This window comes from Pelophylax lessonae (genome assembly GCF_965119305.1).
Source record: "Pelophylax lessonae genome assembly, chromosome: 4".
NCBI lineage: Eukaryota > Metazoa > Chordata > Amphibia > Anura > Ranidae > Pelophylax > Pelophylax lessonae.
Genome location: NC_138771.1, coordinates 588,291,356 through 588,313,855, shown reverse-complemented (window position 1 = coordinate 588,313,855; position 22,500 = coordinate 588,291,356). Strand labels below are relative to the sequence as shown.

The 22,500-nt window shown below is 42.9% G+C and overlaps 1 protein-coding gene across 1 annotated transcript in view; it reads right to left on the bottom strand.

Annotated features, from left to right (window-relative positions):
- The window catches only part of OLFM2 (olfactomedin 2), a 551,253-nt gene extending 529,085 nt beyond the window's left edge, over positions 1-22,168 (bottom strand). The window contains exon 1 of the mRNA XM_082255512.1: positions 21,980-22,168. Within this exon, the coding sequence (XP_082111638.1) occupies positions 21,980-22,120 (141 nt within the window). The 5' untranslated portion in view covers positions 22,121-22,168. The remainder of the gene's footprint in view (positions 1-21,979) is intronic.
- Positions 22,169-22,500: the final 332 nt, after the last annotated feature.

Genomic DNA, 22,500 nt, shown 5'->3' with positions numbered 1-22,500 from the left:
TTTTATATATTATCATTATTATTTATTATTATCATAATATTAATATAATTTAATTATAATTATTATATTTATTATATTATAAATAATATAAAAATAAAATAAATTATATTATAATTTATTATATTATAAACATAATATAATTATTATTATGCGCTGCACTTGTTTTTTGTTTCACTGTTTAGAAGGTATATATTCACCTTTTTGTGCTAGCGGCTCCTATCTCATAGCGCTCGCTCGTTACATGCTTCGCTACTGTTATGTGACAATATCTTTCAGTTTGCCTCACGCTTCATGTGCCATAATTCAGAGATGTCAACTTGTGAGCATACCTGTCTTCATTTGATCCGTCTCTGTTTTGCAAACCTATATTGTACACATCTTGCTAATAAAGCTTGATTAAACATAAAACTCACAGTTTTAAAAAGCTGTGATGTCATCTCTTTGCATAGATTCTTCCTCTATCTCCAGGATCTCAGAGGAGGTATCTTTGAAGCAGTGACATCACTTCTTGTTACATAGTTGCCAACATTTAAAAAAAAATTTCAGGGACACTTTGCAGCACAGCTATCAATTACTTACCACACCCATTTCCCTAAAGCCCTGCCCACTCTGCATAATTAATCTCCGCCTACTTATCATCAGATTATAGGGTCTACTCAATAAAGAGAGAATTACAGGAAATTGAAAAGGGAATTTCAAACATAAGGCCAAAGTATCAGAGTAAATTACTCGGGACAGGGTCCTATTTGCCGGGACTGTCCCGGCAAAGAACGGGACAGTTGGCAGCTATGCTGTTAGTGTTTGTTACAGCTTCTTAAGACTACAAATCCCATCATGTCCTTGGATTTTAGGTCTGAATGGTCCTCAATGTGGGCGTGGTGTTAATGGATCAGACTCCTGGCTTACCTATGCTGCACAGTGGGCATATCTGATCTGAGTCTTAGATGCTTGGATCGGCACACTGCAATGCTTGCATTACTAAGAACTACAGTCTGAATGGACGGCACTGTGGGCAGCAGTTAAAAGAGACTGTTGATCCAAAATCAGGGATAAAATAATATTAAAGAAAAAAAAAATCTCTTAACCAGTTCTGGACCGGAAGAATTTGCCCCCTTAATGACCAGGCCATTTTTTGCGATTCGGCACTGCGTTATTTTAACAGAAAATTGTGCAGTCGTGCGGCACTGTACCAAAATAAAATCAATGTTCTTTTTTTCCCACAAATAGAACTTTCTTTTTGGTGATATTTGAAAGAGCGACAATTCTGAAAAAAACAAAAAAACAAACCTTATTTTTCACATTCCGCTATATAACATTCCCAATAAAAAAAAAATAAAAAAATAAAAAATTTGCATCCTTTCAGGCCAAATTGTGTTCTGCTACAGGTTTTTGGTAAAAAAAAAAATCCCAAAAAACGTGTTTTGTTTGGTCTGTGCAAGAGTTATCATGTCTACAAACTAGGGGAAATATTTGTGTCATTTTTATTCATTTATTTTTGTTTACTAGTAATGGCAGCGATCATCGATTTTTAGCGGGACTGCAACATTGCGGCGGACAGATCGGACCCCTGACTGACATTTTTGACACTTTTGGGGGGACCAGTGACATTACTACAGTAATCAGTGCTAAAAATATGCACTTTTACTGTAATAATTACATTGGCAGGGAAGGGGTTAACCCGGGGGGGGGGGGGGGGGTGATCAAAGGGTTAAGTGTGAGCCTAGGGGAGTTTTTTCTAACTGTATGGAGGATGGGCTTGTGAAATGACCACAGAGACCTGTGATCCTATATAGAAGGATCACAGGCGCTCTATGATCATTCCAGAGAGAACGGTCAGCTGTGTTTACAACAGCTGACCGTCCTTCTCTCTCAGCAGGGAGCGATGGCGGGTGCCCGGCGGCAATAGCGGCAGCCGGTTCCATGGATCCGCTTCCCTGCTGCCTAGTGGGGGCAGGAGCGCGCTGCCGCTGGTGCACTTGCCCCCCCAGCACCACGTGCGCGACCAACGTAGGACTACGTCGTTTCGCGCAGCTGAGTAGTAAATCTGCGGCGAGCGGTTGGCAGGTGGTTGATAATATCAACAAAAAAAAAAGGATCTAGCAGAACTAGCTTTTGTATGTTTTACTTATAGTAGGTATCTATGTGCCTGCCTAAAGACTTTCCATACATCTCTGACTTCATGACCCAGATCTCAGGGTTGTCAGTACAGCAAAGTGTTCTTCACAGTTATTCCCTACTGCTTTTATCATAATTTATTTATAGTTCTAGCTTCATTTAATATTTATTTATGCTATATTAATTTATTCTATTATATGAGCGATGATATACAGTATGCCTAATCACAGTTCCTAGAAAATATTTATCTATTCTCCTGGCTATGTATAATATAAGTAATGTTTCATTTTGCAAAAACAATTTGGCCAAGAAGTCCCAAAAACCAAAGATGACTTTTGTAGTCATCACTGCCAAATATTTCCTCCTGAAGTCACTGTAACAATACTCTGACTATTGTTGGAACTGTACTTTGTGTTACAGAAAATAATATCATGATGTATCTAAGGAAAACTTCTATTTTATTTGAGGCCTCATGCACACTGGACGTTATAAAAATGACAGTAGCATTGGCTGTAGAACCAGTTGTTTAGCTTTTATTAGCAAAACTATAATCCATATAAACTATAAAGCTTATGGCTCAAAAATGCTCATAAACACCGAATATCCTTTTTTTTTCTTTAACCACTTCAGCCCCGGAAGGTTTTACCCCCTTAATGACCAGGCCATTTTTTACGATTCGGCACTGCGTTACTTTAACGGCAAATTGTGCGGTCGTGCGACGCTGTACCCAAATACAATTGATGTCCTTTTTTCCCCACAAATAGAGCTTTCTTTTGGTGGTATTTGATCACCTGTGCGATTTTTATTTATTGCGCTATAAACAAAAAAATAGCAACAATTCTGAAAAAAAAAAAAGTTTTTCACATTCTATTATACAGTATAACATTCCCTAAACAAAAAAAAATCATATTTATTCATCCTTTTAGACCAATTTTTATTCTGTTACATATTTTTGGTAAAACAAATTCCAATAAGCATTATTTGATTGGTTTGCCCAAAAGTTATTGCGTCTACTTTCTTCTAGATTGTAAGCTCTAACGAGCAGGGCCCTCTGATTCTTCCTGTTTTGAATTGTACTGTAACTGTATTGTCTTCCCCCACACTGTAAAGCGCTGTGCAAACTGTTGGTGCTATATAAATCCTGTATAATAATAATAATACTAACTACGGGAAAGTTTTATGTCATTTTTTATTTATTTATTTTTTTTACTAGTAATGGCGGCGATCTGCGATTTTTAGCGTGACTGCAACATTGCGGCGGAAAGATCGGACACCTGACTGACATTTTTGACACTTTTGGGGGGACCAGTGACATTACTACAGTAATCAGTGCTAAACATATGCACTGTTACTGTACTATTGACACTGGCAGCGAAGGGGTTAACACCAGGAGCAATCAAAGGGTTAGGTGTGAGCCTAGGGGGTGTTTCTAAGTGGGAGGGGGATGGGCTTGTGGAATCAACAAAGAGACCTGTGATCCTAAATAGGAGGATCACAGGCGCTCTGTGTTCATTCCAGAGAGAACAACGGTCTGCTGTTGTAAACACTCATTCTCTCTCCACGGGGAGCGATCGCGGGTGCCCGGCGGCAATTGCGGCCGCCGGTCCTGTGGATCGGCTTCCCCGCTGCCTAATGGGGGTGCGAGCGCTGTAGGTAAAACAAGCACATCAGTGCGGTGGATGGTCGGCAAGTAGTTAAAACAGGCACATCTAAGAATGCAGACATCCGGGGTAAAGTTGTCCACATAGACCATCCTCCTCACCACCGATGACGTCATCGGGGGGCCATGCCCACAATGGCTATATAACAAGCTGCAGAGACCGGAGACCGTCATAATCACCGGAGACATCGTCGGAGGAGGAAGAAGAAGAAGACCAGAGGAGGCAAAAGAGCAGAAGATTGGACAGCAGAAGAGCGGACAGCAAAAGAGCAGAAGACCAGAAGACAGGAGAGGGAGAAGACCAGAGCAGGAGAAGACCGGAAGAAGATTTTTAATAAACTTTCCAAAACGTCTCCTGACGTTATTTACACACACTGCCTTTTATGAGGTGAATGGGTAGGGGTACAGTGTACCCCATACCCATTCACATAGGGAGGGGGTCCGGGATCTGGGGGGCCCCCTTGTTAAAGGGGGCTTCCAGATTCCGATGAGCCCCCTGCCCGCAGACCCTCACAACCACTGGCCAGGGTTGTGGGGAAGAGGTCCTTGTCCTCATCAACGTGGGGGCAAGGGGCTTTGAGGTAGGGGGTGCAGAACTCCCCCTGCCCCAAAGCACCAACACCCCCCCACGTTGAGGGCATGTGGCCTGGTATGGTCCAGGGGGGGTGGGGCCGCTCGCTCGTCCCCTCCCCCCTCCTGCCCTACCGGGCTGCATGCTCGGATAAGGGTCTGGTATAGATTTTGGGGGGGACCCCACGCCGTTTTTTCGGCATGGGGCTACCCTCAAATTCCATAGCGGACCGGAAGGGCCTGGTTTGGAACCTGGGGGGGGACCCCCGCGCAGTTTTTTTCCCCATTTTTGGCGTGGAGTTCCCCCTTAAGATTCTCATAGCGCAAGTCACGCCGCAAGTCGGATCATCCTGATCCGACTTGCGGTGCAACTTCCATTCAAATCAATAGGCTCCCATAGGGAACCATTGGTTTTAAATGGAGGCAGAAAAAAAACATAACGTGGCTGAATGTATGTTCATCACGTTCGGTCGCGTTTGGTCATGTTCAGCCACGTTTCTGCGTTTGAAACGCCAGGAAACACACGTTCGAATGCAAATAATTGCGTTCCAAAAAACGTCCCTGAACTCAACTGCCTGCAAATGACTGTAAACGACCCTGTGTACATGGACAGATAAGATAAAAAGTAGATGGGTTCAGGGGCTTCTAAAAAAAAAACTCCCAACTGCTCCTAAACAGCCATTTACAACATCCCGTGTACATGGAGCCTTAAATGTGGATCTTTTACTCATCATCCATTATGATTTGCTATATTGTTGCTAAATGTTGTACTTTCATTAAATGTAGCCGAATTGCTATACTTAGAGGCGCCTCTCTTCTCTTTTATACTCAGTTGTGACATGACGCTACTTATATATCAAGACATCGCTTGTTTATCAAGTCAAAATGTATTAAAACATTTTGCTTGTCTTGCACAGCTCTCTCAAACCAAGATACTCTGAATCCAAGGTTTTACTGTATATTCATATATAAATAAAGAATAATACAAAAAAAATACAAAAAATACAATTTATAATCCTTTCCCCCCAAAAAACACATATTTTACCTATTTATTTTTTAAAAGTATGTTTTCTACACATCTTGGCACTAGATAAGTTAAAACAAGCTGCAAACTGTGAGCTTGTTCCTCCGTATTCAGCCATTTCCAAGCTTTTAAGAAAAAGCATCCTGGGTGCTGAGCGCCGGAACACTTTTGCGGCCATCGGAAGATCATTTTGCCAATTAATAATTTGAAAGCTGTAGTTTTCCCCATTTGGTGGGGGCAATTCCAGGTTTGGCACAATTGGTATCAATTTCTTATTTATTTACACAACACAATCTAGTACTTTACTTTTTATAATAAAGGAAATATTGTGTTTGTGTTCAATAAATTATATTTAGTGAAAATTTTGGTTTGATAAACAGTAACAAAATTTTTAAAAATGGGAAACTACCATTTATTTTTTGGATTCTACAGGTCCTCTGCTTTTGGGAAATGCATAGAGGGGAATTTATCACAACTGGAGCAGGCAAAATCTGGAGCTGCTTTGATTGATAACCAATTGGCTTTTATCTTGTTATCTTTTCAAAGCTTAAGTGGATAGCAAAGTCTCGTTTTTTTTTTTTTTTTCTTTAAAAATAACAAATAACAAATGTTATACTTATCTGCTCTGTGCAGTTGGTTTCCAATCACAGCCGGTCACACGTAAATGAGGAAGTACCGGCTCTCCTCGCCTCACACTGTCAGAGTGTGTGGCAAGGAGAGCCAATCAGTGGCTCCTCCTCAAAGGGGAGTCTAGGACAGGTAATCAGGGCACTTATCATCAGTGCCCTGATTACAGTAAAATAAAAAAACAGTGCCCATCAGTGCCCACAATCAGTGCCCATAGTGCTGCCAGCCAGTGCCCATCAGTGCCTGCTCATCTGTGCTGCCCATCAGTGTCCATCAGTGCTTCCCGCCAGTGCCCATCATTGCCAATCAGTGCTGCCCATCAGTGCCACCCGTCAGTGCCCATTAATGCTGTCCGTCAGTGCCACCTATCAGTGCACATCAGTGCTGCCTTTCAGTGCCCATCAGTGCCACCTTTCAGTGCCCATCAATGCTGCCTATCAGTGCTCATCAGTGCCACCTTTCAGTGCCCATTAGTGCAGCATATTAGTACCTCCTCATCAGTGCCACCTCATCAGTGCCCTTAAGTGCCACCTCATCAGTGCTCATCAGTGCAGCAGCCTATCAGTGCCCATCAGTGCCGCCTCATCAGCGCACATCATTTTTAGGAGAAAAATTACTTATTTTCAAGATTTACTGACAGAAAATAAGAAAAACTTTTTTTTTCAAAATTTTCTGTGTTTTTCCTTATTTTTAGTAAGAAATAAAAAGCCCAGTGGTGATTAAATAACACCAAATGGAAGCTCTATTTGTGTGAAAGAAATGATAAAAATTTCATATGGGTATAGTGTAGCGCAATTGGCATTCAAAGTGTGACAGTGCTGAAAGCTGAAAATTGGCTTGGGCAGGAAGGGGGTGAAAGGGCACTGTATTGAAGTGGTTAAAGGAGAAGTATTGCATTGGCCATGCTTCTCCTATGGATCCTATGGTGTGCACTTTGTTCTGCACTCCTATGACCCATTTTCAGCCGACAGCAGGCTAAAGCCCACTATCAAGTAACATCACTCAGCCGATGCAGGTTTGGGTCAGAATGATCCCGACCATATGTCTGGACTGGCATCTGGCTCAGCCTCTCAGTGATCCCCTGAGAGACTGAGCCAGCCCCCTCCACAGCCCAGCACTCCAGTGAGCGCTGGAGGGGAGAGCAGAGAGCCGGAGTCACAGATCTCTGGTCACAGTGGAGGGGTTGAGAGATGGTCTGTCTCATCCCTGTAACTGCAAGAAAGCTAATGCTGTTGAAAAACAAGAGACTTACAGGCTGGATCACCAGGCATACATAAAGGAAAAATAAAACTTAAAAAAGAAAACTAATACAGCTATCACTTATAGGAATTGGTAAACTGCAATATAATAAGTCTTTGCTTTTGGGTGTAATACTGCTTTAAACAAGTGTGGTGCTGCTCTCTTTTAGGTGTATATAAAATGCTGATTAGGGAAACAACAAATATAAATCAAGCACAAGCCAGAATGTTAAACTAGGAAAACAAAGCAAAGTAAATCCACAAACCAAGAGAGTACCTATTCTCAAAGATGCAACACTTCAATGTAAAGCTATAAAAATAAATAAATTACAGATTCCTCCATTTACACAAACATAAGTAGATGGAGGAACTAACCCTCACTGGGACATTCTCAGAAAACATTGTTCTGGAAAATGCTGACCAATGGAAAATTGTCCAGGAGATGTCAATTAGACAATTGGCTTCTGTTGAGTAGGGGTGCCCACACGCTGATGTAAATTTGGCCAGCTCATCTTCGGTGAATGTATGACTAGCCCAAGGTCTCATGCACACAGGTGCCTGAGGCTGTATGGCAGAAAAGTTGGGTGTATCCCCCCCCGGGATCCACAGCTGCTGCCTGCAGCCACCCATATAAGTCAATTACAGGATGTGGCTGTAAGTGGGTATACATTGGTACGTGTGTAACAGTGGCGGCCGGTGTGTTGGGGGCGCAGGGGCGCCGCCTCCCCTATCCATGCGTCCGGCCCCCTAATCTGCATGCAGGGCACCGGACGCATGGAGTTTAATGGGGCTTTTTTTTTGCATCACCTGATCACCTGAGGCTCTAATAGGCTGCAGTAAAGGGTGGACCCGGGGCGCAGAGCAGTGCGCCCCGACTCCACCCATTGTGTGACAATAGCGAACGAAAATTCACTATTGTCACACGGATCCTCCTCCTGGCCAATCAAGGAGCGGGTCTAATACCTGATTCCTGATTGGCCTCAAGGCAAACCCCATGCCATTGGCCGAGGAGGAGGCGGGAGCGGGAGGACTCGAGGAGACGCGCCGCCGGGACTGAGGAGAAGCCACCGCCAGGACTGAGGAGAAGCCGCCCACTGCCGCTGCTGCTCCAGGTAAGTAAGGGGGCACGCACGCTAATCTCTGCATTGAAGGGGGCATGTACGCTGGTCACATCATTGAAGGGGGCATGTACGCTGGTCACTGCATTGAAGGGGGCATGTACGCTGGTCACTGCATTGAAAGGGGGCACGCTGGTCTCTCTGCATTGAAAGGGGGCACACTGGTCTCTCTACATTGAAAGGGGGCACCCTGGTCACTCTGCATTGAAAGGGGGCACGCTGGTCTCTCTGCATTGAAAGGGGGCACGCTGGTCTCTCTGCATTGAAAGGGGGCACATTATACCTAAATTACTGAAGGCCCCTTTCACACTTTTGCAACCTCAAAGTCACGCAATTTTTTACAGTGTTTTTTGCCGCAAAGCAATGCCTATTACTTTTTTCTGTTTGCAACCCCCCCCCCCCCCCCTGGTGTGTAAGTACGTGCAGGCATACAGATGTATGCCCCTGGATGCAGACTGTCTCCATTCAGAGGTGAAGGGCTTTTTTCAGTGGTAATGCAGGGTTGCACAGTTCCAGCACCTCCAGCACTGAATGCATGAGATGACAAGGGCATGAGGTGCTGAGGTGTGTTGTAAACTTTTGAAATTTACTTTTTCAAAGTTCTCGAAGATACAGAAATGAATGAGGGTTTGTTTTAAAGTACTTTCCTGCCTATTTTTAATTTTTCCTTTACCAGTTATGTTTTTTAAAAGCTCACGCTGTGAACAGGATTTGAACATGCACAGGGAACCCTTATTGGATTTCGAGTCCAACGCGTCTACCACTCGGCCATCACAGATTTAGTCACTTTTAAGCTGGTATACACCCTGTCTGCTAAGCAAAGGGACCCTGGAGATTTGGGGTCAGGGGAAGGAGGAGCATCTTATGCTGGTGATCTTTGGGAGAAGGGCCCTTTGTACACTAATGGTCAGTGAGTGAAGGGACCCTGTAGATTAGTGGTCAGTGGGAGACAAATCAAATTACATTGATGGTCATTAGAAGAAAGGGCTCCTTACACTGATGGTCAATGAGAAAAGGTGATCCTGTAGATTAGTGGCCAAGTGGAAAGAGGACCACCTTACATTGGTAATCATTTGCAGTATTGGCCCTTTACCCTTATGGCCAGCGAGAGAAGGGATCCTGTATGTTAGTGATCAGTGGAAAATGGACCACCTTACATTGGTGGTCATTGGAAGAAAGGGCACCTTACACTGATGGTAAGTGAGAGAAGGGATCCTGTAGATTAGTGGGCAAATGGAAGGAGGACCACCTTAAACTGGTTATCATTTGGAGTAGGACACCAGCAGCCAGCAAAAATAGTTCCCCCAACAACAATAGCTGGCTGGTTACAGCTTATCATTAACAATTTCTTTACAAATGACTACTAAATGATACTTGGTTCTGTACTTTCTAAAAGATGTGGAACTTGGAGGTGGATAGAGGGAGGAATCAAGGGATGGTTCTCGGAGGTGGGTAGGGGGTGGAGGTAAGGGGTGAATGGAAAAGGGGGGGTTCCTGCACCTTTTCATTGAGAAAAAAAAGCCCTGCAGAGGTGTAAGTCTATATGCACGTGTGTGCTTATGCAAGTACCAGTGTATACATATGCATGCCACATACTGTAATTAATTTCAATGGGTGACTCTACGCAGCCAGCAGACTCTGCCTCACCTGTTGTCCTAATCACAGACCCATAATTTTCCAGAAAAGCAAAGGTATTACATACTTAAGCTGCATGACCCCCACCTTGCAGAAGAAAGGCAAACCAAACATGGGGCTTGTGGGAAAAGCAATACTCTCCGGCCAGTTATAGCCATTGATATGCATTGCAAGAACCTTTCGCAAAGTTGATTGCATGTTGTTGCCTAATTCCTTAGCAACTGAAAAAGAAGAACTTTGCAGCATCAAACTGATCGGTAAATGTCAGGGTCTGCCTGAAATAACTTGCTCAGCCTTGGTATATTTAAAAAAAGAAGCAAACCTGCACCCCAGTATCCCTGAAGCTATATTCGTATATCACCCATGTTGAAAGGCTAGGTACAGCAAACCTGAGCACACAACTAGCAATGATTGAAATTTGACTGCATGGCCTTTAAAGACATCTGGGTAAACTATCACATGTGCAGGTAATGAGGACAACACAGTGGGTAATCAAGACACCATCTGCATGGAGTTTGCATGTTCTCCCTGTACTTATGTGGGTTTCCTCCCACACTTCAAAGACATGCTGGTAGGTTAATTGGTTCATGTCTAAATCAGTACTAAATCCATAGATTGTGAGCTCCTTTTGGGCAGGGAATGATGTGACTGTACAATATGTATAGCTCTTTGTAAATTGTTTGGTGCTACATAATACCTAAAATAAATAGATACAAATAAATCATACAGTAGCTGTCTGCAGATATTGAAATATAACCTGAGAGTATATAGCAAAAAAAAAAAAGAAATGATAGTATTGCAACCTACCAGTCCTTAGATTTGGAGTTTGGCTGCCTTAGTTTTCCTGTTTCACACTTTTCCTTTCTTTTTTTTTTAACTTTATTTCTTTATTTTAACTTGGTAATCCTGCCATTAACACCCTTCAAGTTCTAAAATGACATCTCTAATAACACCTCCTTTAATTCACCATTACAGGGGAAGATGATTTGTAGTCCACAAAGTTAGTGAACAATGCTAACTGATTTTACATAGATTGACCAAGATGATTGGGGTATTTAAATTGCCAGCATCCCTTGATAGAATTAACCAAAAAAAACCTTATAGGGAAATTTGTTCTCCTCTAGAAGTGGGATTTTGAGGGAAATTAATGAATTTACATATACATATCAAAAATATTTTATTGAATTTAATTTATATACATAATAAATAAATACCATTTAAAAACACCCAAAATCATGTACAGTAACAAAAAAAATTGTTTCTATGATGAATTAAATTGCGTATTTCAGAAGTGGATAAAATATCCCTGAGGAAGGATTGATTATTTATTATTTCAAAAAAGCGTTGGATACCCCAGTTACTGTACATAATTTTGGGTATATGCATCCATCTCGGAATACATTCAACAGTAGTTGAGGAATACCACTTCTCAACAAACACTGTAATACCTGTGAAGTAATTGTACAAATGATGCATTGGAATGTGTATGAAATGGCATTTTCTATGTTTTTAAATGGTATTTATTTATTATGTATATAAATTAAATTCAATAAAATATTTTTGCTATTTATATGTAATTTCATTAATTGCCCTCAAAATCCCACTTCTAGAGGAGAACAAATTTCCCTATAAGGGTTTTATTTTTTGGTTAACAATGCTAACTGATAACAGTCCAGAGGCAGAAGGTACACGAAGTTATCAGCTCACAAGATTTCTGGCTGGATGAACAGATCTTTTTTGTTTGCTCTTGTCGAACATATACAATAAAACTCTTTCAAATGTAAATTTAAAAGACCAATGGGGAGCAAATAAGAGAAAGGTATTGTTAGAGTTTACATATATTACATTTTTTTATTCTATCAAAGGTTTTGAAGATGACATTGAAATACAGGTTGGGTTCATGGTTACAATGCTGAATGATATAAGGTTAGTAGATACAAACAATATAAATCCAAGGCTGAAAGTGTAATTTAAAAAAAATAAAACAGTATTCCAACTGAATAAAAGATGGTCTTTGGCGTTACTACTAGAGGGGGAGATCGTTACTTAAGCACCAACCACGGAAAGAGGGGAGCCCCCCCCCCCCATATCAAAAAAGAGTTTATCGCAAGACATACAGGATGCGTCATACATTTGCTTAAAGATCATAAGGAGTTACTTGCCTCAAGGTTTTTTTTACCTTCATGAAGGTGAAAAACCTTCTGTGTGCATCAGCCCTCCCCCCCCCCCCAGCCCATTAAATACTTAGTTGAGCCCCATCCAAATCCAGCAATGTGCACGAGTGACCCGACTCTCTGGGGATCCTGCCTCCTCATTGGCTGAGACAGCCATTGGCTCCCACTGCTGTCAATCCAGGCCACTGAGTTAATCAAGAGCCAATCAGGAGAGAGGGGGGCAGGGCTGAGCTGCGGCTCTGTGTGTGAATAGACATGCAGAGCTGCAGCCTGGCAGAGAGCCTGCTTGGGTGCAAGATTTGGGGGCACTCGGCAGGAGGGAGGGGCCAGGAGCTTCGGAAAGGGACCCAAGAAGGGGAGGATCAGGGCTGCTCTGTGCAAAACCAACTGCACAGAGCAGGTAAGTATAACATGTTTGTTATGAAAAAAAAGAGACTTTAATATTACTTTAAATAGGAATGGGGGGGGGGGGAGTAAATCACCATAAAAGCTATGTGATTAGAAGACAACTCAGCGAACATGTCCATATAAGACATGAGGAAAAAGGTAAGAAATTAATGGGGAAAAAAAAATAATAAAGGGAGGAGCAAGGTGACAAGAGAGCAAAAGACAAAAAAGGCAGTCAAGAGGGAAGGGGGGAAATAAAAGAGGGAAAGGGAAAAAGACAAAGGACCCAAGAGGCTAGTGGGATTGGAATTAAAATCAAAGGAAGAAGGGGACCTATAGGGTGGGACAAGAGTAAGTGGTAGGGAGAGAAAAGAAGGGAGTTTCAGGATTGGGGCAATAACATACTGGAATTAAAGTTAAAGCAAGTGAGTCCTTTGTGATGATAGCAGCACTAGTGGGGAATAGTTAAGCCAAAGCTGACACAGCAAGAGAAATTTGTTGTGGGTAGCATTAAGCATTGCAGTCAATTTCTCGTCTAAGAGAGTTCCCTGCATGCAGTTTTTATCTTCCAAAAAGTTCAAGATGGGGAACTTCCAGAAATGTGCTATAGTCTTTTTAGTAGCTAAGAAAATATGGAAATGTGTCTTAGAATGAGGAAAAATTTTTGATGGATTTGTGAAGTAGCATTCCTCAAGGATCCTTGTAAATGTTGATCATGGTATATACTCTAATCAATAGGCAGCACTCTTTGGGGCAGGTCCACCAATCATGTGCCATGGTCCCTTCATTTTAGTACCCTTGAAAACAGATTGAGGAACATGTGAAAATAACTCTTGCTGTATGTACAGGGGAAAATACGGGTGTGTTAAGGCTTTATTATCTATAGATTGCACACTTGGAGAGCTCCTGGGAAGAGTAAGCAATAGTTCGTCCCATTACCCACAATAATGGGTTCTGATTCCCAGTTAGTACAATATGTGGGGATTAGATGGGAAAAATTACCCAAAATAAACTATTCCCTGTGGAGGGGTTAGATCTACAAAGAGATGACTTCTCACATGAAGGCCCACTGAATGTTTAATAAAATCCTAGAATGACAAGGTATGTGACAAAATTGGGTTAAGGGGTTTTGGGCATACCAAGGAAGGAATTTATATGAGGGAAGAGAGGGGCATTGGATGAATATCTAATATATTTAAAGAAGCCCACAAGGTGTATTAGGTTTCCGACAGGAGTTGAATTATTGGAGCTAATTGAACAGCTTAATAGTGGCAGATTATGTTGGGTTCTCCCAACCCACCCTTCAGCTTAGATTTGAAAGAGGGTATTTTTTTAAACCTTAGCTAATTGGAACCCCATATAAGTTTCTGTAACTGCAACTACACAGACCAAAATGGGAAGGGATGGCGATGGGCAAGACTTGAAAGGGATAGAGCAATTTAGGCAAATATGACATTTTATTCATATAGATGGAGATACACGTGTGGACCCAGAATGTTAGCAGTTCTAATAGTTGTTTGACAAGGGGGCTATTTAATATTTTATACAAAGGATTGTTGGTAGATGTGAGTGTGATACCCAGCTAAACGAGGTTAGAAACCCACTACGTAAAAGGGAAAACACATTTGAAGAGATGACTGAGTTGATAATGAAAGTGTAGCATTAATAGTGTATCACCCTTGTAAGTCAGAGTAGACTGCTAGGTAAATCTAGATAGCTCCTCCGTGGTAGAGCAGGGGTTGAATACTTAGAGCTGTTCAGTGTCCAACAGGCTGTTGTTCTGCTAACCCCCATCTTCTAGAAACTCTAGAAGTATAATGGAAAGTAGAGCAGGACAGGCAGCCTGAATATTTATGGAATCCTGGCCAATCCCTGGGGAGGTGTGTCCAGACAGTGGAGGAAGAGCCCATATATATTCTGAGGCCTGTCAGCCAAGGTGCAGAGTTCCTGGTCAAGTCCTACAGGAGGAGACCCCTGTGCAGAGGTTCTGCTCCTGGGGCAGAGAGCCTGATAGAGAGGAAGCCAAAGGAGCATTTGAAAACATTGGGGCCTCAGCTAGGCTTAGCTGGGGGGGGCTATCTGTATCCAGAGGCAGAGCGGAGCCACAAGGGAGTTGGTTGGAGTAAGCCCAATCATTCTGGGACCAAGTGATTAACTCGTCCTGCTATAAAGAGGAGAACTGACTGTGGGGTGGGCTTACCATCCTCCCCCCCCCCCCTTCCCAAGCAAGTGCAGTGCAGACAGAAGTTGTGCAAAACAGCCAGGAGTGTGCAACACTGCTTAGAAGTTTGCCCAGTACAGCTAGGAGTTGTGCAAGATAGCCATGAGAATACAGAGCAGCCAGAGGTTGTGCAATACAGCCTGCAAGTTGTTCTACAGTTCCTGGGTATCACATGCTCCCCATCCCTAATAAAGTTACCATTCTAAAAAAAAACCCCTAAAAGAACCCCCTAGACTGAACTTTGAGCCAGAGGAAGAAGAATGCCAAAATTGCTGTGTACCTGACAGTGTATGCTACGAGTGGGGGAAATAGTCCAAAATTACCAGTGGCTTCTGTGGAGGTAGTGTTACAATCGCATTGGATTTTGTGTGGTTAACAAAGTCTCAAATGAGATGCAAACCTCGAGAGGAGTGAAAGTATATTAGGCAGAGAACTATGCGGAAACATCATGTATAGCAAAATTTGGATTTGGTTTGGATATGCAAATGATGCCTTTTATGTTCTGCTTGTTGCTCAAGGGCAAAAACAAACTGTAGGAGAGACTGTGGGCATCCCTGCCTTGTCCCTTGTTGTATTGGTAAAGTTAAAGACTTGAAGCCATAATATCTAAAGGTTGCCAAATGCTAACTTTTTTTTTTTTCATGTTGGAGGGAGTAGGGAAACCGCTGTCAGGTTTTTCATCCCATTGGAGAGAATTCCCTTCACTTGCTGTCCTGCAGACACAACAGGAAGCGAGAGGAAATCTCTCAAAAGTCACCAGAACAAATGTTCCCATTGGAAAATGTCCTCTCTATTCTTTTTCTGGTAACAAGTTCAAATTTTGACCCACTTTTAGTCCACCTGGAGACCACTTTTCAGTGGTCTCCAGGACTAACAGAGTAAGACTCCATTCACACTACCGCGACTTGTCAGGCGACTGGTCAGCCTGACAAGACGCGGTCCATTGTGTGCTACGGGAACCGTTCTAATAGGAGCGACTCAAGTCGCTCCGACTTAGAAAAAGGGTCCTGTACTACTTCGGGGTGACATTGGAGAGACTTGCATAAACATTCATTATATGAAGTCCGTGCAAGTCGCGCCGAAATCGCAGTGCACGCGACTTCACAGGTCGCCCCCGAAGTCGTGCCGCGTTAGTATGAACCGGCACTAAATCTCCCTAGCGAAGACAACCATAACAACTTGGTAGGTATTCTATCCCTTCATTGTTCTATCCAAAACAAGTTTTGGCTTGTGGAACACTTTAAAAGCATAAGTAAACTCAAAAGCTAATTTAATATATTTCGCCGCACACCATCCAACCCGAATAGCTTGAGGAGCTTCATTTTTATCTTCATCTGTATTAAAAAAAAATTAAGTTGTTAAACTGCCATTTTAATTTTCAGTGTGACTTACACTTCAGTGGGTTAGCATTGTCATTCCGCCATGCATGCTCACCAGAAGTGACATGCTCACCAGAAGTCTCTCCCCCCCCCCCCCCCTAGCCAGCGCTGCGCGAGGAAGTGTTCATGTGACTGCAAACAACCTCTCTAAATTATAAGCTTTAAGAACAAAAACATTTTCGTATTATACCACTCATTATCTATATACCGTATATATCTCAAAGTTCATCCTTTGGGTTAACAACAAGAGTTTTAATAGTGACAATCTATAATTAAGTTCATAAACTTTTCTAACTACCTGCAGACAAAACATGATGAGTAAAATGGCAATGTTATACAGTCCAAGCTTTTCATTTAAATCACATATTACAATTTCTTACGTCAGCGGTACAATAAAAAGAATGATATAGCAGTGACCAGCCTCCTGTTACACAGAACACACATACCATCATGAAATCATTTCTGCAAGCTCCACCATGATACACAAAGTTCCATCATTACATTAATAAGATCTACTTAGGAGCAACATAAGCAACTTGTCCATCATGATCCCAATTAAACCCTGCTTGCTCAGAGGAGGTATTTATTTCATCAGGATCTTACAATGTCATAAGCCTTCAGTTGGGACCCCAGAAAAGCCATAGTTAAACTTTTGTCCCATTTTAGAAAAAGTTAAAGTGGCACTTTAAATCAATACATACACATTCACTACCTAATGACCCTTTTTGTGAATTTGTTTTTCACACTTGGCTTAAAAAACGCTGCTTCTACAGGAGTTTTACATTTTTTTTCACCTGCCTGTAGAAACTCAATTATCCTATGTATACATGCACATTAGGGTGTTTAGAGGCATAATGTGCCTCTAAAGGTTCTAATGTGAAATCCCAATTACATGGGCTATCCCTCCTTCCATAGGATTACCTTTACATAGGCTATTCCCCGACTACTGCAACTCCCTCATAATTGGATTACCTTTACGTAGGCTATCCCCCCTTCCATAGGATTACCTTTACATAGGCTATCTCCCTGACTACTGCAACTCCCTCCTCATAGGATTGCCTTTACATAGGCTGTCCCCTGACCACTGCAACCCACTCCTCATAGGATTGCCTTTACATAGGCTATCCCTCCGACTACTGCAACTCCCTCCTTATAGGATTGCCTTTACATAGGCTATCCCCCAACTCCTGCAACTCCCTCCTCGTTGGATTACCTTTACCTAGGCTACCCCCCCTTCCATAGGATTACCTTTACATAGGCTATCCCTCCGACTACTGCAACTCCCTCCTCATAGGATTGCCTTTACATAGGCTATCCCCCCGACTACTGCAACTCCCTCCTCATAGGATTGCCTTTACATAGGCTATCCCCCCGACTACTGCAACTCCCTCCTCATAGGATTGCCTTTACATAGGCTATCCCCCCGACTACTGCAACTCCTTCCTCATAGGATTGCCTTTACATAGGCTATCCCCCCGACTACTGCAACTCCCTCCTCATAGGATTACCTTTACATAGGCTATCCCCCCGACTACTGCAACTCCCTCCTCATAGGATTGCCTTTACATAGGCTATCCCCCCGACTACTGCAACTCCCTCCTCATAGGATTGCCTTTACATAGGCTATCCCCCCAACTACTGCAACTCACTCCTCATTGGATTATCTTTACCTAGGCTACCCCCCTTCCATAGGATTACCTTTACATAGGCTATCCCCCCGACTACTGCAACTCTTTCCTCATTGGATTACCTTTACCTAGGCTATCCCCCCTTCCATAGGATTACCTTTACATAGGCTATCACCTCGACCACTGAAACTCCCTCTTCATAGGATTGCCTTTACATAGGCTATCCCCCCGACTACTGCAACTCCCTCCTTATTGGATTACCTTTACATAGGCTATCCCCCCAACTACTGCAACTCCCTCCTTGTTGGATTACCTTTACATAGGCTATCCCCCTGACTACTGCAACTCCCTCCTTATTGGATTACCTTTACATAGGCTATCCCCCCAACTACTGCAACTCCCTCCTCATAGGATTGCCTTTACATAGGCTATCCCTCCGACTACTGCAACTCCCTCCTTATTGGATTACCTTTACATAGGCTATCCCCCCAACTACTGCAACTCCCTCCTTATTGGATTACCTTTACATAGGCTATCCCCCTGACTACTGCAACTCCCTCCTTATTGGATTACCTTTACATAGGCTATCCCCCTGACTACTGCAACTCCCTCCTCATTGGATTAACTTTACAAAAGTTATCCTCCCGACAACAGCAACTCCCTCCTCATTGGATTACCTTTACATAGGTTATCCCCCCTTCAGTCCATCATGAATGCTGCTGCCAGACTCATCCACCTTACCTACCGATAAGTGTCTTCCACCCCTCTCTACCATCCATCCATTGACTCTCGCTCACCCAACTGATAAAATTAAAAGTACTAACAACAACTTGCAAAGCCACCCACAACTAGGCCCCCAGCTACAACACTAGCCTGGTCTCAAAATATCAACCAAACCGCTCTCTTTGGTCCTCCCAAGATCTCCTGCTCTCTAGCTCCCTTGACACCTTCTCTCGTGCTCAACTCTAGGACTTCTCCTGAGCTTCCCCCATCCTTTGGAACTCCCTACCCAAAACTGTCTGACTATCTCCTAATCTATCCATCTTTAGATGATCCCTAAAAACCCTTATTTTTAAGGAAGCCTATCCTGCTTCTAACAAATACACTGTTTTTACTTTATCCATCAGCTCATCTCCCACAGTTATTACCTTTTGTATCACTTGACCCCCCTCTTAGATTGTAAGCTCTAACAAGCAGGACCCTCTGATTCCGCCTGTACCAAATTGTATTGTAACTGAAATGTCTGCCCTTATTTTGTAAAGCACTGCGCAAACTGTTGGCGCTATATAAATCCTGTGAAATAATAATAATAATATTTCAAGAGGAGAGTTTAGAAGCAGGAAAAAAAAAACATCACAATTTTCATTTTTGGGAGGAGTTTTCAAGCAGAAACAATGTTAATTGCACACAAGTGCTCATAAACAGGCATAAACACATTGTTTAAGGCCCTGTTCACACCTGAGCATTTTTCAGCTCGTAAAACGTTCATCTCTGAAGTTTCAAAACGCCCAACAAGCAAAATCCCATTCATTTGAATGGCCCATGTGAGCGTTTTGTCGCCTGAAGCAAAACACCTGAAGCTCAAAAAAGCCAATGGGTTTTTTATTTGGCAGATTACAAGTGTTTTTGTTAGATGTCAATGCCTGCCTCAAAACACCTGCAAAAAAATGCCTGAAAAAACTCCTGAAAAATGCCTGAAAAACGCCCAAAAAAAGCCTTAAAAACGCCCAAAAAAACATCTAAAAATGATACGCTCAGGTGTGACTGGAGCCTAAGGACCTGATAACACCAACGCTCATCTCTAAAGTCTCAAAATGCCCAACAAGCAAAATCCTATTCATTTCAATGGCCCCTGTTCACATCTGAGCGTTTTGTCGCCTGAAGCTCAAAAAAGCACATAAGCTTCTTCTTTGGCCGATTACAAGCGTTTTTGCTAGATGTCAATACCTGCCTCCAAACACCTGCAAAAAATGCCTGAAAAAACGCCTGAAAAATGCCTGAAAAAAAAAACGCCTGAAAAATGCCCGAAAAAACGCCTGAAAATGATACGCTCAGGTGTGAATGGAGCCTAAGGCCCTGATAACACCTGAGAGTTTTTCAGCTCATAAAATGCTCATCTCCAAAGTCTCAAAATGCCCAACAAGCAAAATCCTATTGATATTAATGGCCCCTGTTCACACATGAGCGTTTTGTCGCCTGAAGCAAAACGCCTGAAGCTCAAAAAAGTACATGAGCTTCTTTTTGGCAGATTACAAGCGTTTTTGTTAGATGTCAATGCCTGCCTCCAAACACTTGCAAAAAACATTTGAAAACTGCCTGAAAAAACGCCTGAAAAAAGCCCAAAGAAACGCCTGAAAGCAATTTGCTAACACTAAGAGTGTTTGGTCTTTTCAAGTGTACATTGAAAAATGAGCAGAGAGGAATGTTTTGGAAAAAAATGCTTACAAAAGCAAATGCCCATAAACTCTTCTAAACTCTTGTGCAATATGAGTTACTATGAGCATTTGCCAAAAGTTCTGCCATTTTTTCTGCTCCTAGTATGCATGGACCCTTATTGTGTATTTCTGCCTCCTTGTAACATCCTCAATGAGCTCCTGAATGTTTCCTTTTCCCCTCACTTCTGTTTGTTTGGAATAAGCAGTACACGATATTTGTGGTCATGTGCACTGCTGTATGCACGGTACAAATCCTATAGTCCCTAGTCCTTCTCAACAGCGAGCAAGAGAGGGTGGCTATGTTCCTACTGTATATAGCAGTGATGGTGAACCTTGGCACCCCAGATATTTTGGAACTACATTTCCCATGATGCTCATGCACTCTGCAATGTAGTTGAGCATGATGGGAAATGTAGTTCCAAAACATCTGGGGTGCCAAAGTTCACCATCACTGCTATATAGGAACATAGCCACCCTCTCTTGCTTGCTCTCGAGAAGGATTAGGGACTATAGGATTTGTAGTGTGCAAAGAGCGGTGCACATGACCACAACTATCGTAGGACTACAGTAGGACCATAGAGAACAAACCTTGCCACCCTGTAACAGGAAAACAGATCACAGCATCAAATAAAGGAGTTTGGAAGTTTGGAGGAGGCTGAGAGCAATAGAATGTACTTTTTGAGTTGAGTTCAGTGTCCCTTTAAGCATATCTCAGTTAACATATTTACAGCATTACATTGAAATACAGAAAAACAGCCATTTACACATACCATATTACTAGAGATAGATTCTCGTGTTGCAGAAAACCTATCCGGAGAAATGCCCATACACATAACATTTATGTAAATCATCCCATGAGTTACTGGAAAGGCCCCCGCTATTGGTACATGTGCACTTTGTATCCAGCCTTCTCTCTGTTTACTTCCCTTTCTGGACAAAATATTTACAACAAGTACATCAGGATCAATAACAGCTTGAATAAATAACGAATAAATAATTTAAACAGCAGGGTCCATTTAATAAGGCGTCGCAAGCAGCAATGACGGCTCGCCGAGTGTAACAACCCATAGCAACCTATGCAGTGTCGCTTTCCGGTAGTTTGGAGCAGTCAAAACTATGACACTGGTTACGAAGGGTTCCTGCACTCTGCACGATGTCCTGCGCCTTGGTAAATACGCCCGGACAGTAAAGATTTAAACTTGCTAAGGACACAAGGATCTTTCATAGATAGATGCCATCCTAGACAACAAAGACAAAAAGACCTTTCGGGACTGGTCAACCAAGACCAACCAGCTAGCCAGTGGGGAACTGTAAGGACCAGCTGCCCTGATCACCAGAAGCTGATGGGACATACTGGGGCTTATAGTTCATCAATGGTGGAAGGGCCCTGGTTGGCCGTGTCTGATGCACACAGCAGAGCATTGTATCCTGGAACGTGTACAGATGCATGCTAAGAATGAATAATATAAAGAGGATAAGGCATCTATCTAAGGATCCATCTATGGGTCCATCACACATCACACACATGTGCCATGCACTAGACCCACACACATAGGCTGTGCACATGTCCTGACGCTGAGACATATATACATTGTAAATACAGACACACACCTCCCTGTCCACCCTCTCCCAGAAGAGGCTCTTTTGTCAATGTCAGCAGCAGCCTCTCTCTCTCTCATTCCCCCCCTCCTCCTCCCAAAGGCCAGCATCAGCACCACAGAGCATGGACAGCTACATCTAGCCAGCAGACTGACAAGCCGGAGCTTACCTGAGCCATCCTAGCCTGTAACATGAGCAGTAGGAAGATCATGCTGAAGAGGTGCATGCTTGGGGGTACAGGGGGGGTCCTCGCACCTCTACACGGACCCCCAGGACTGAGCCTGCCCACCACTTCTGACACCCTCCACATCCGCCTCTTCCCTGCACCCTCCCTCTCTCCTTCCTCCTGTCTCTGTTTTTTGTCCCTTCCTCTCTCTCTCTCTCTCTCTCTCTCTCTCTCTCTCCCTCCCTCCTCTTTATTCTATCTCTCCACCCTTAATTCCTCAGTCTTCTGCTCCCTCCTGTTTTTTCCTTTCTTCCGTCTCTTCCACTCTAATTCTTTTCTTCCTTGTTCCCCCCAGTCTCTCGAGTCCCCCCTCCTTCTGTCGCTGTCAGTTAAATCTGTCTTCCTGTCTGTTCATTTCCTTCTCATCCCTGTGCACTTGTCCCTCTCACTCCTTTTTTCTTTTCTTCTTCTCTTTTCTGTTATTTCTTATTTATTTGCTGTATTTTTCAATGTATCCCCTTCCC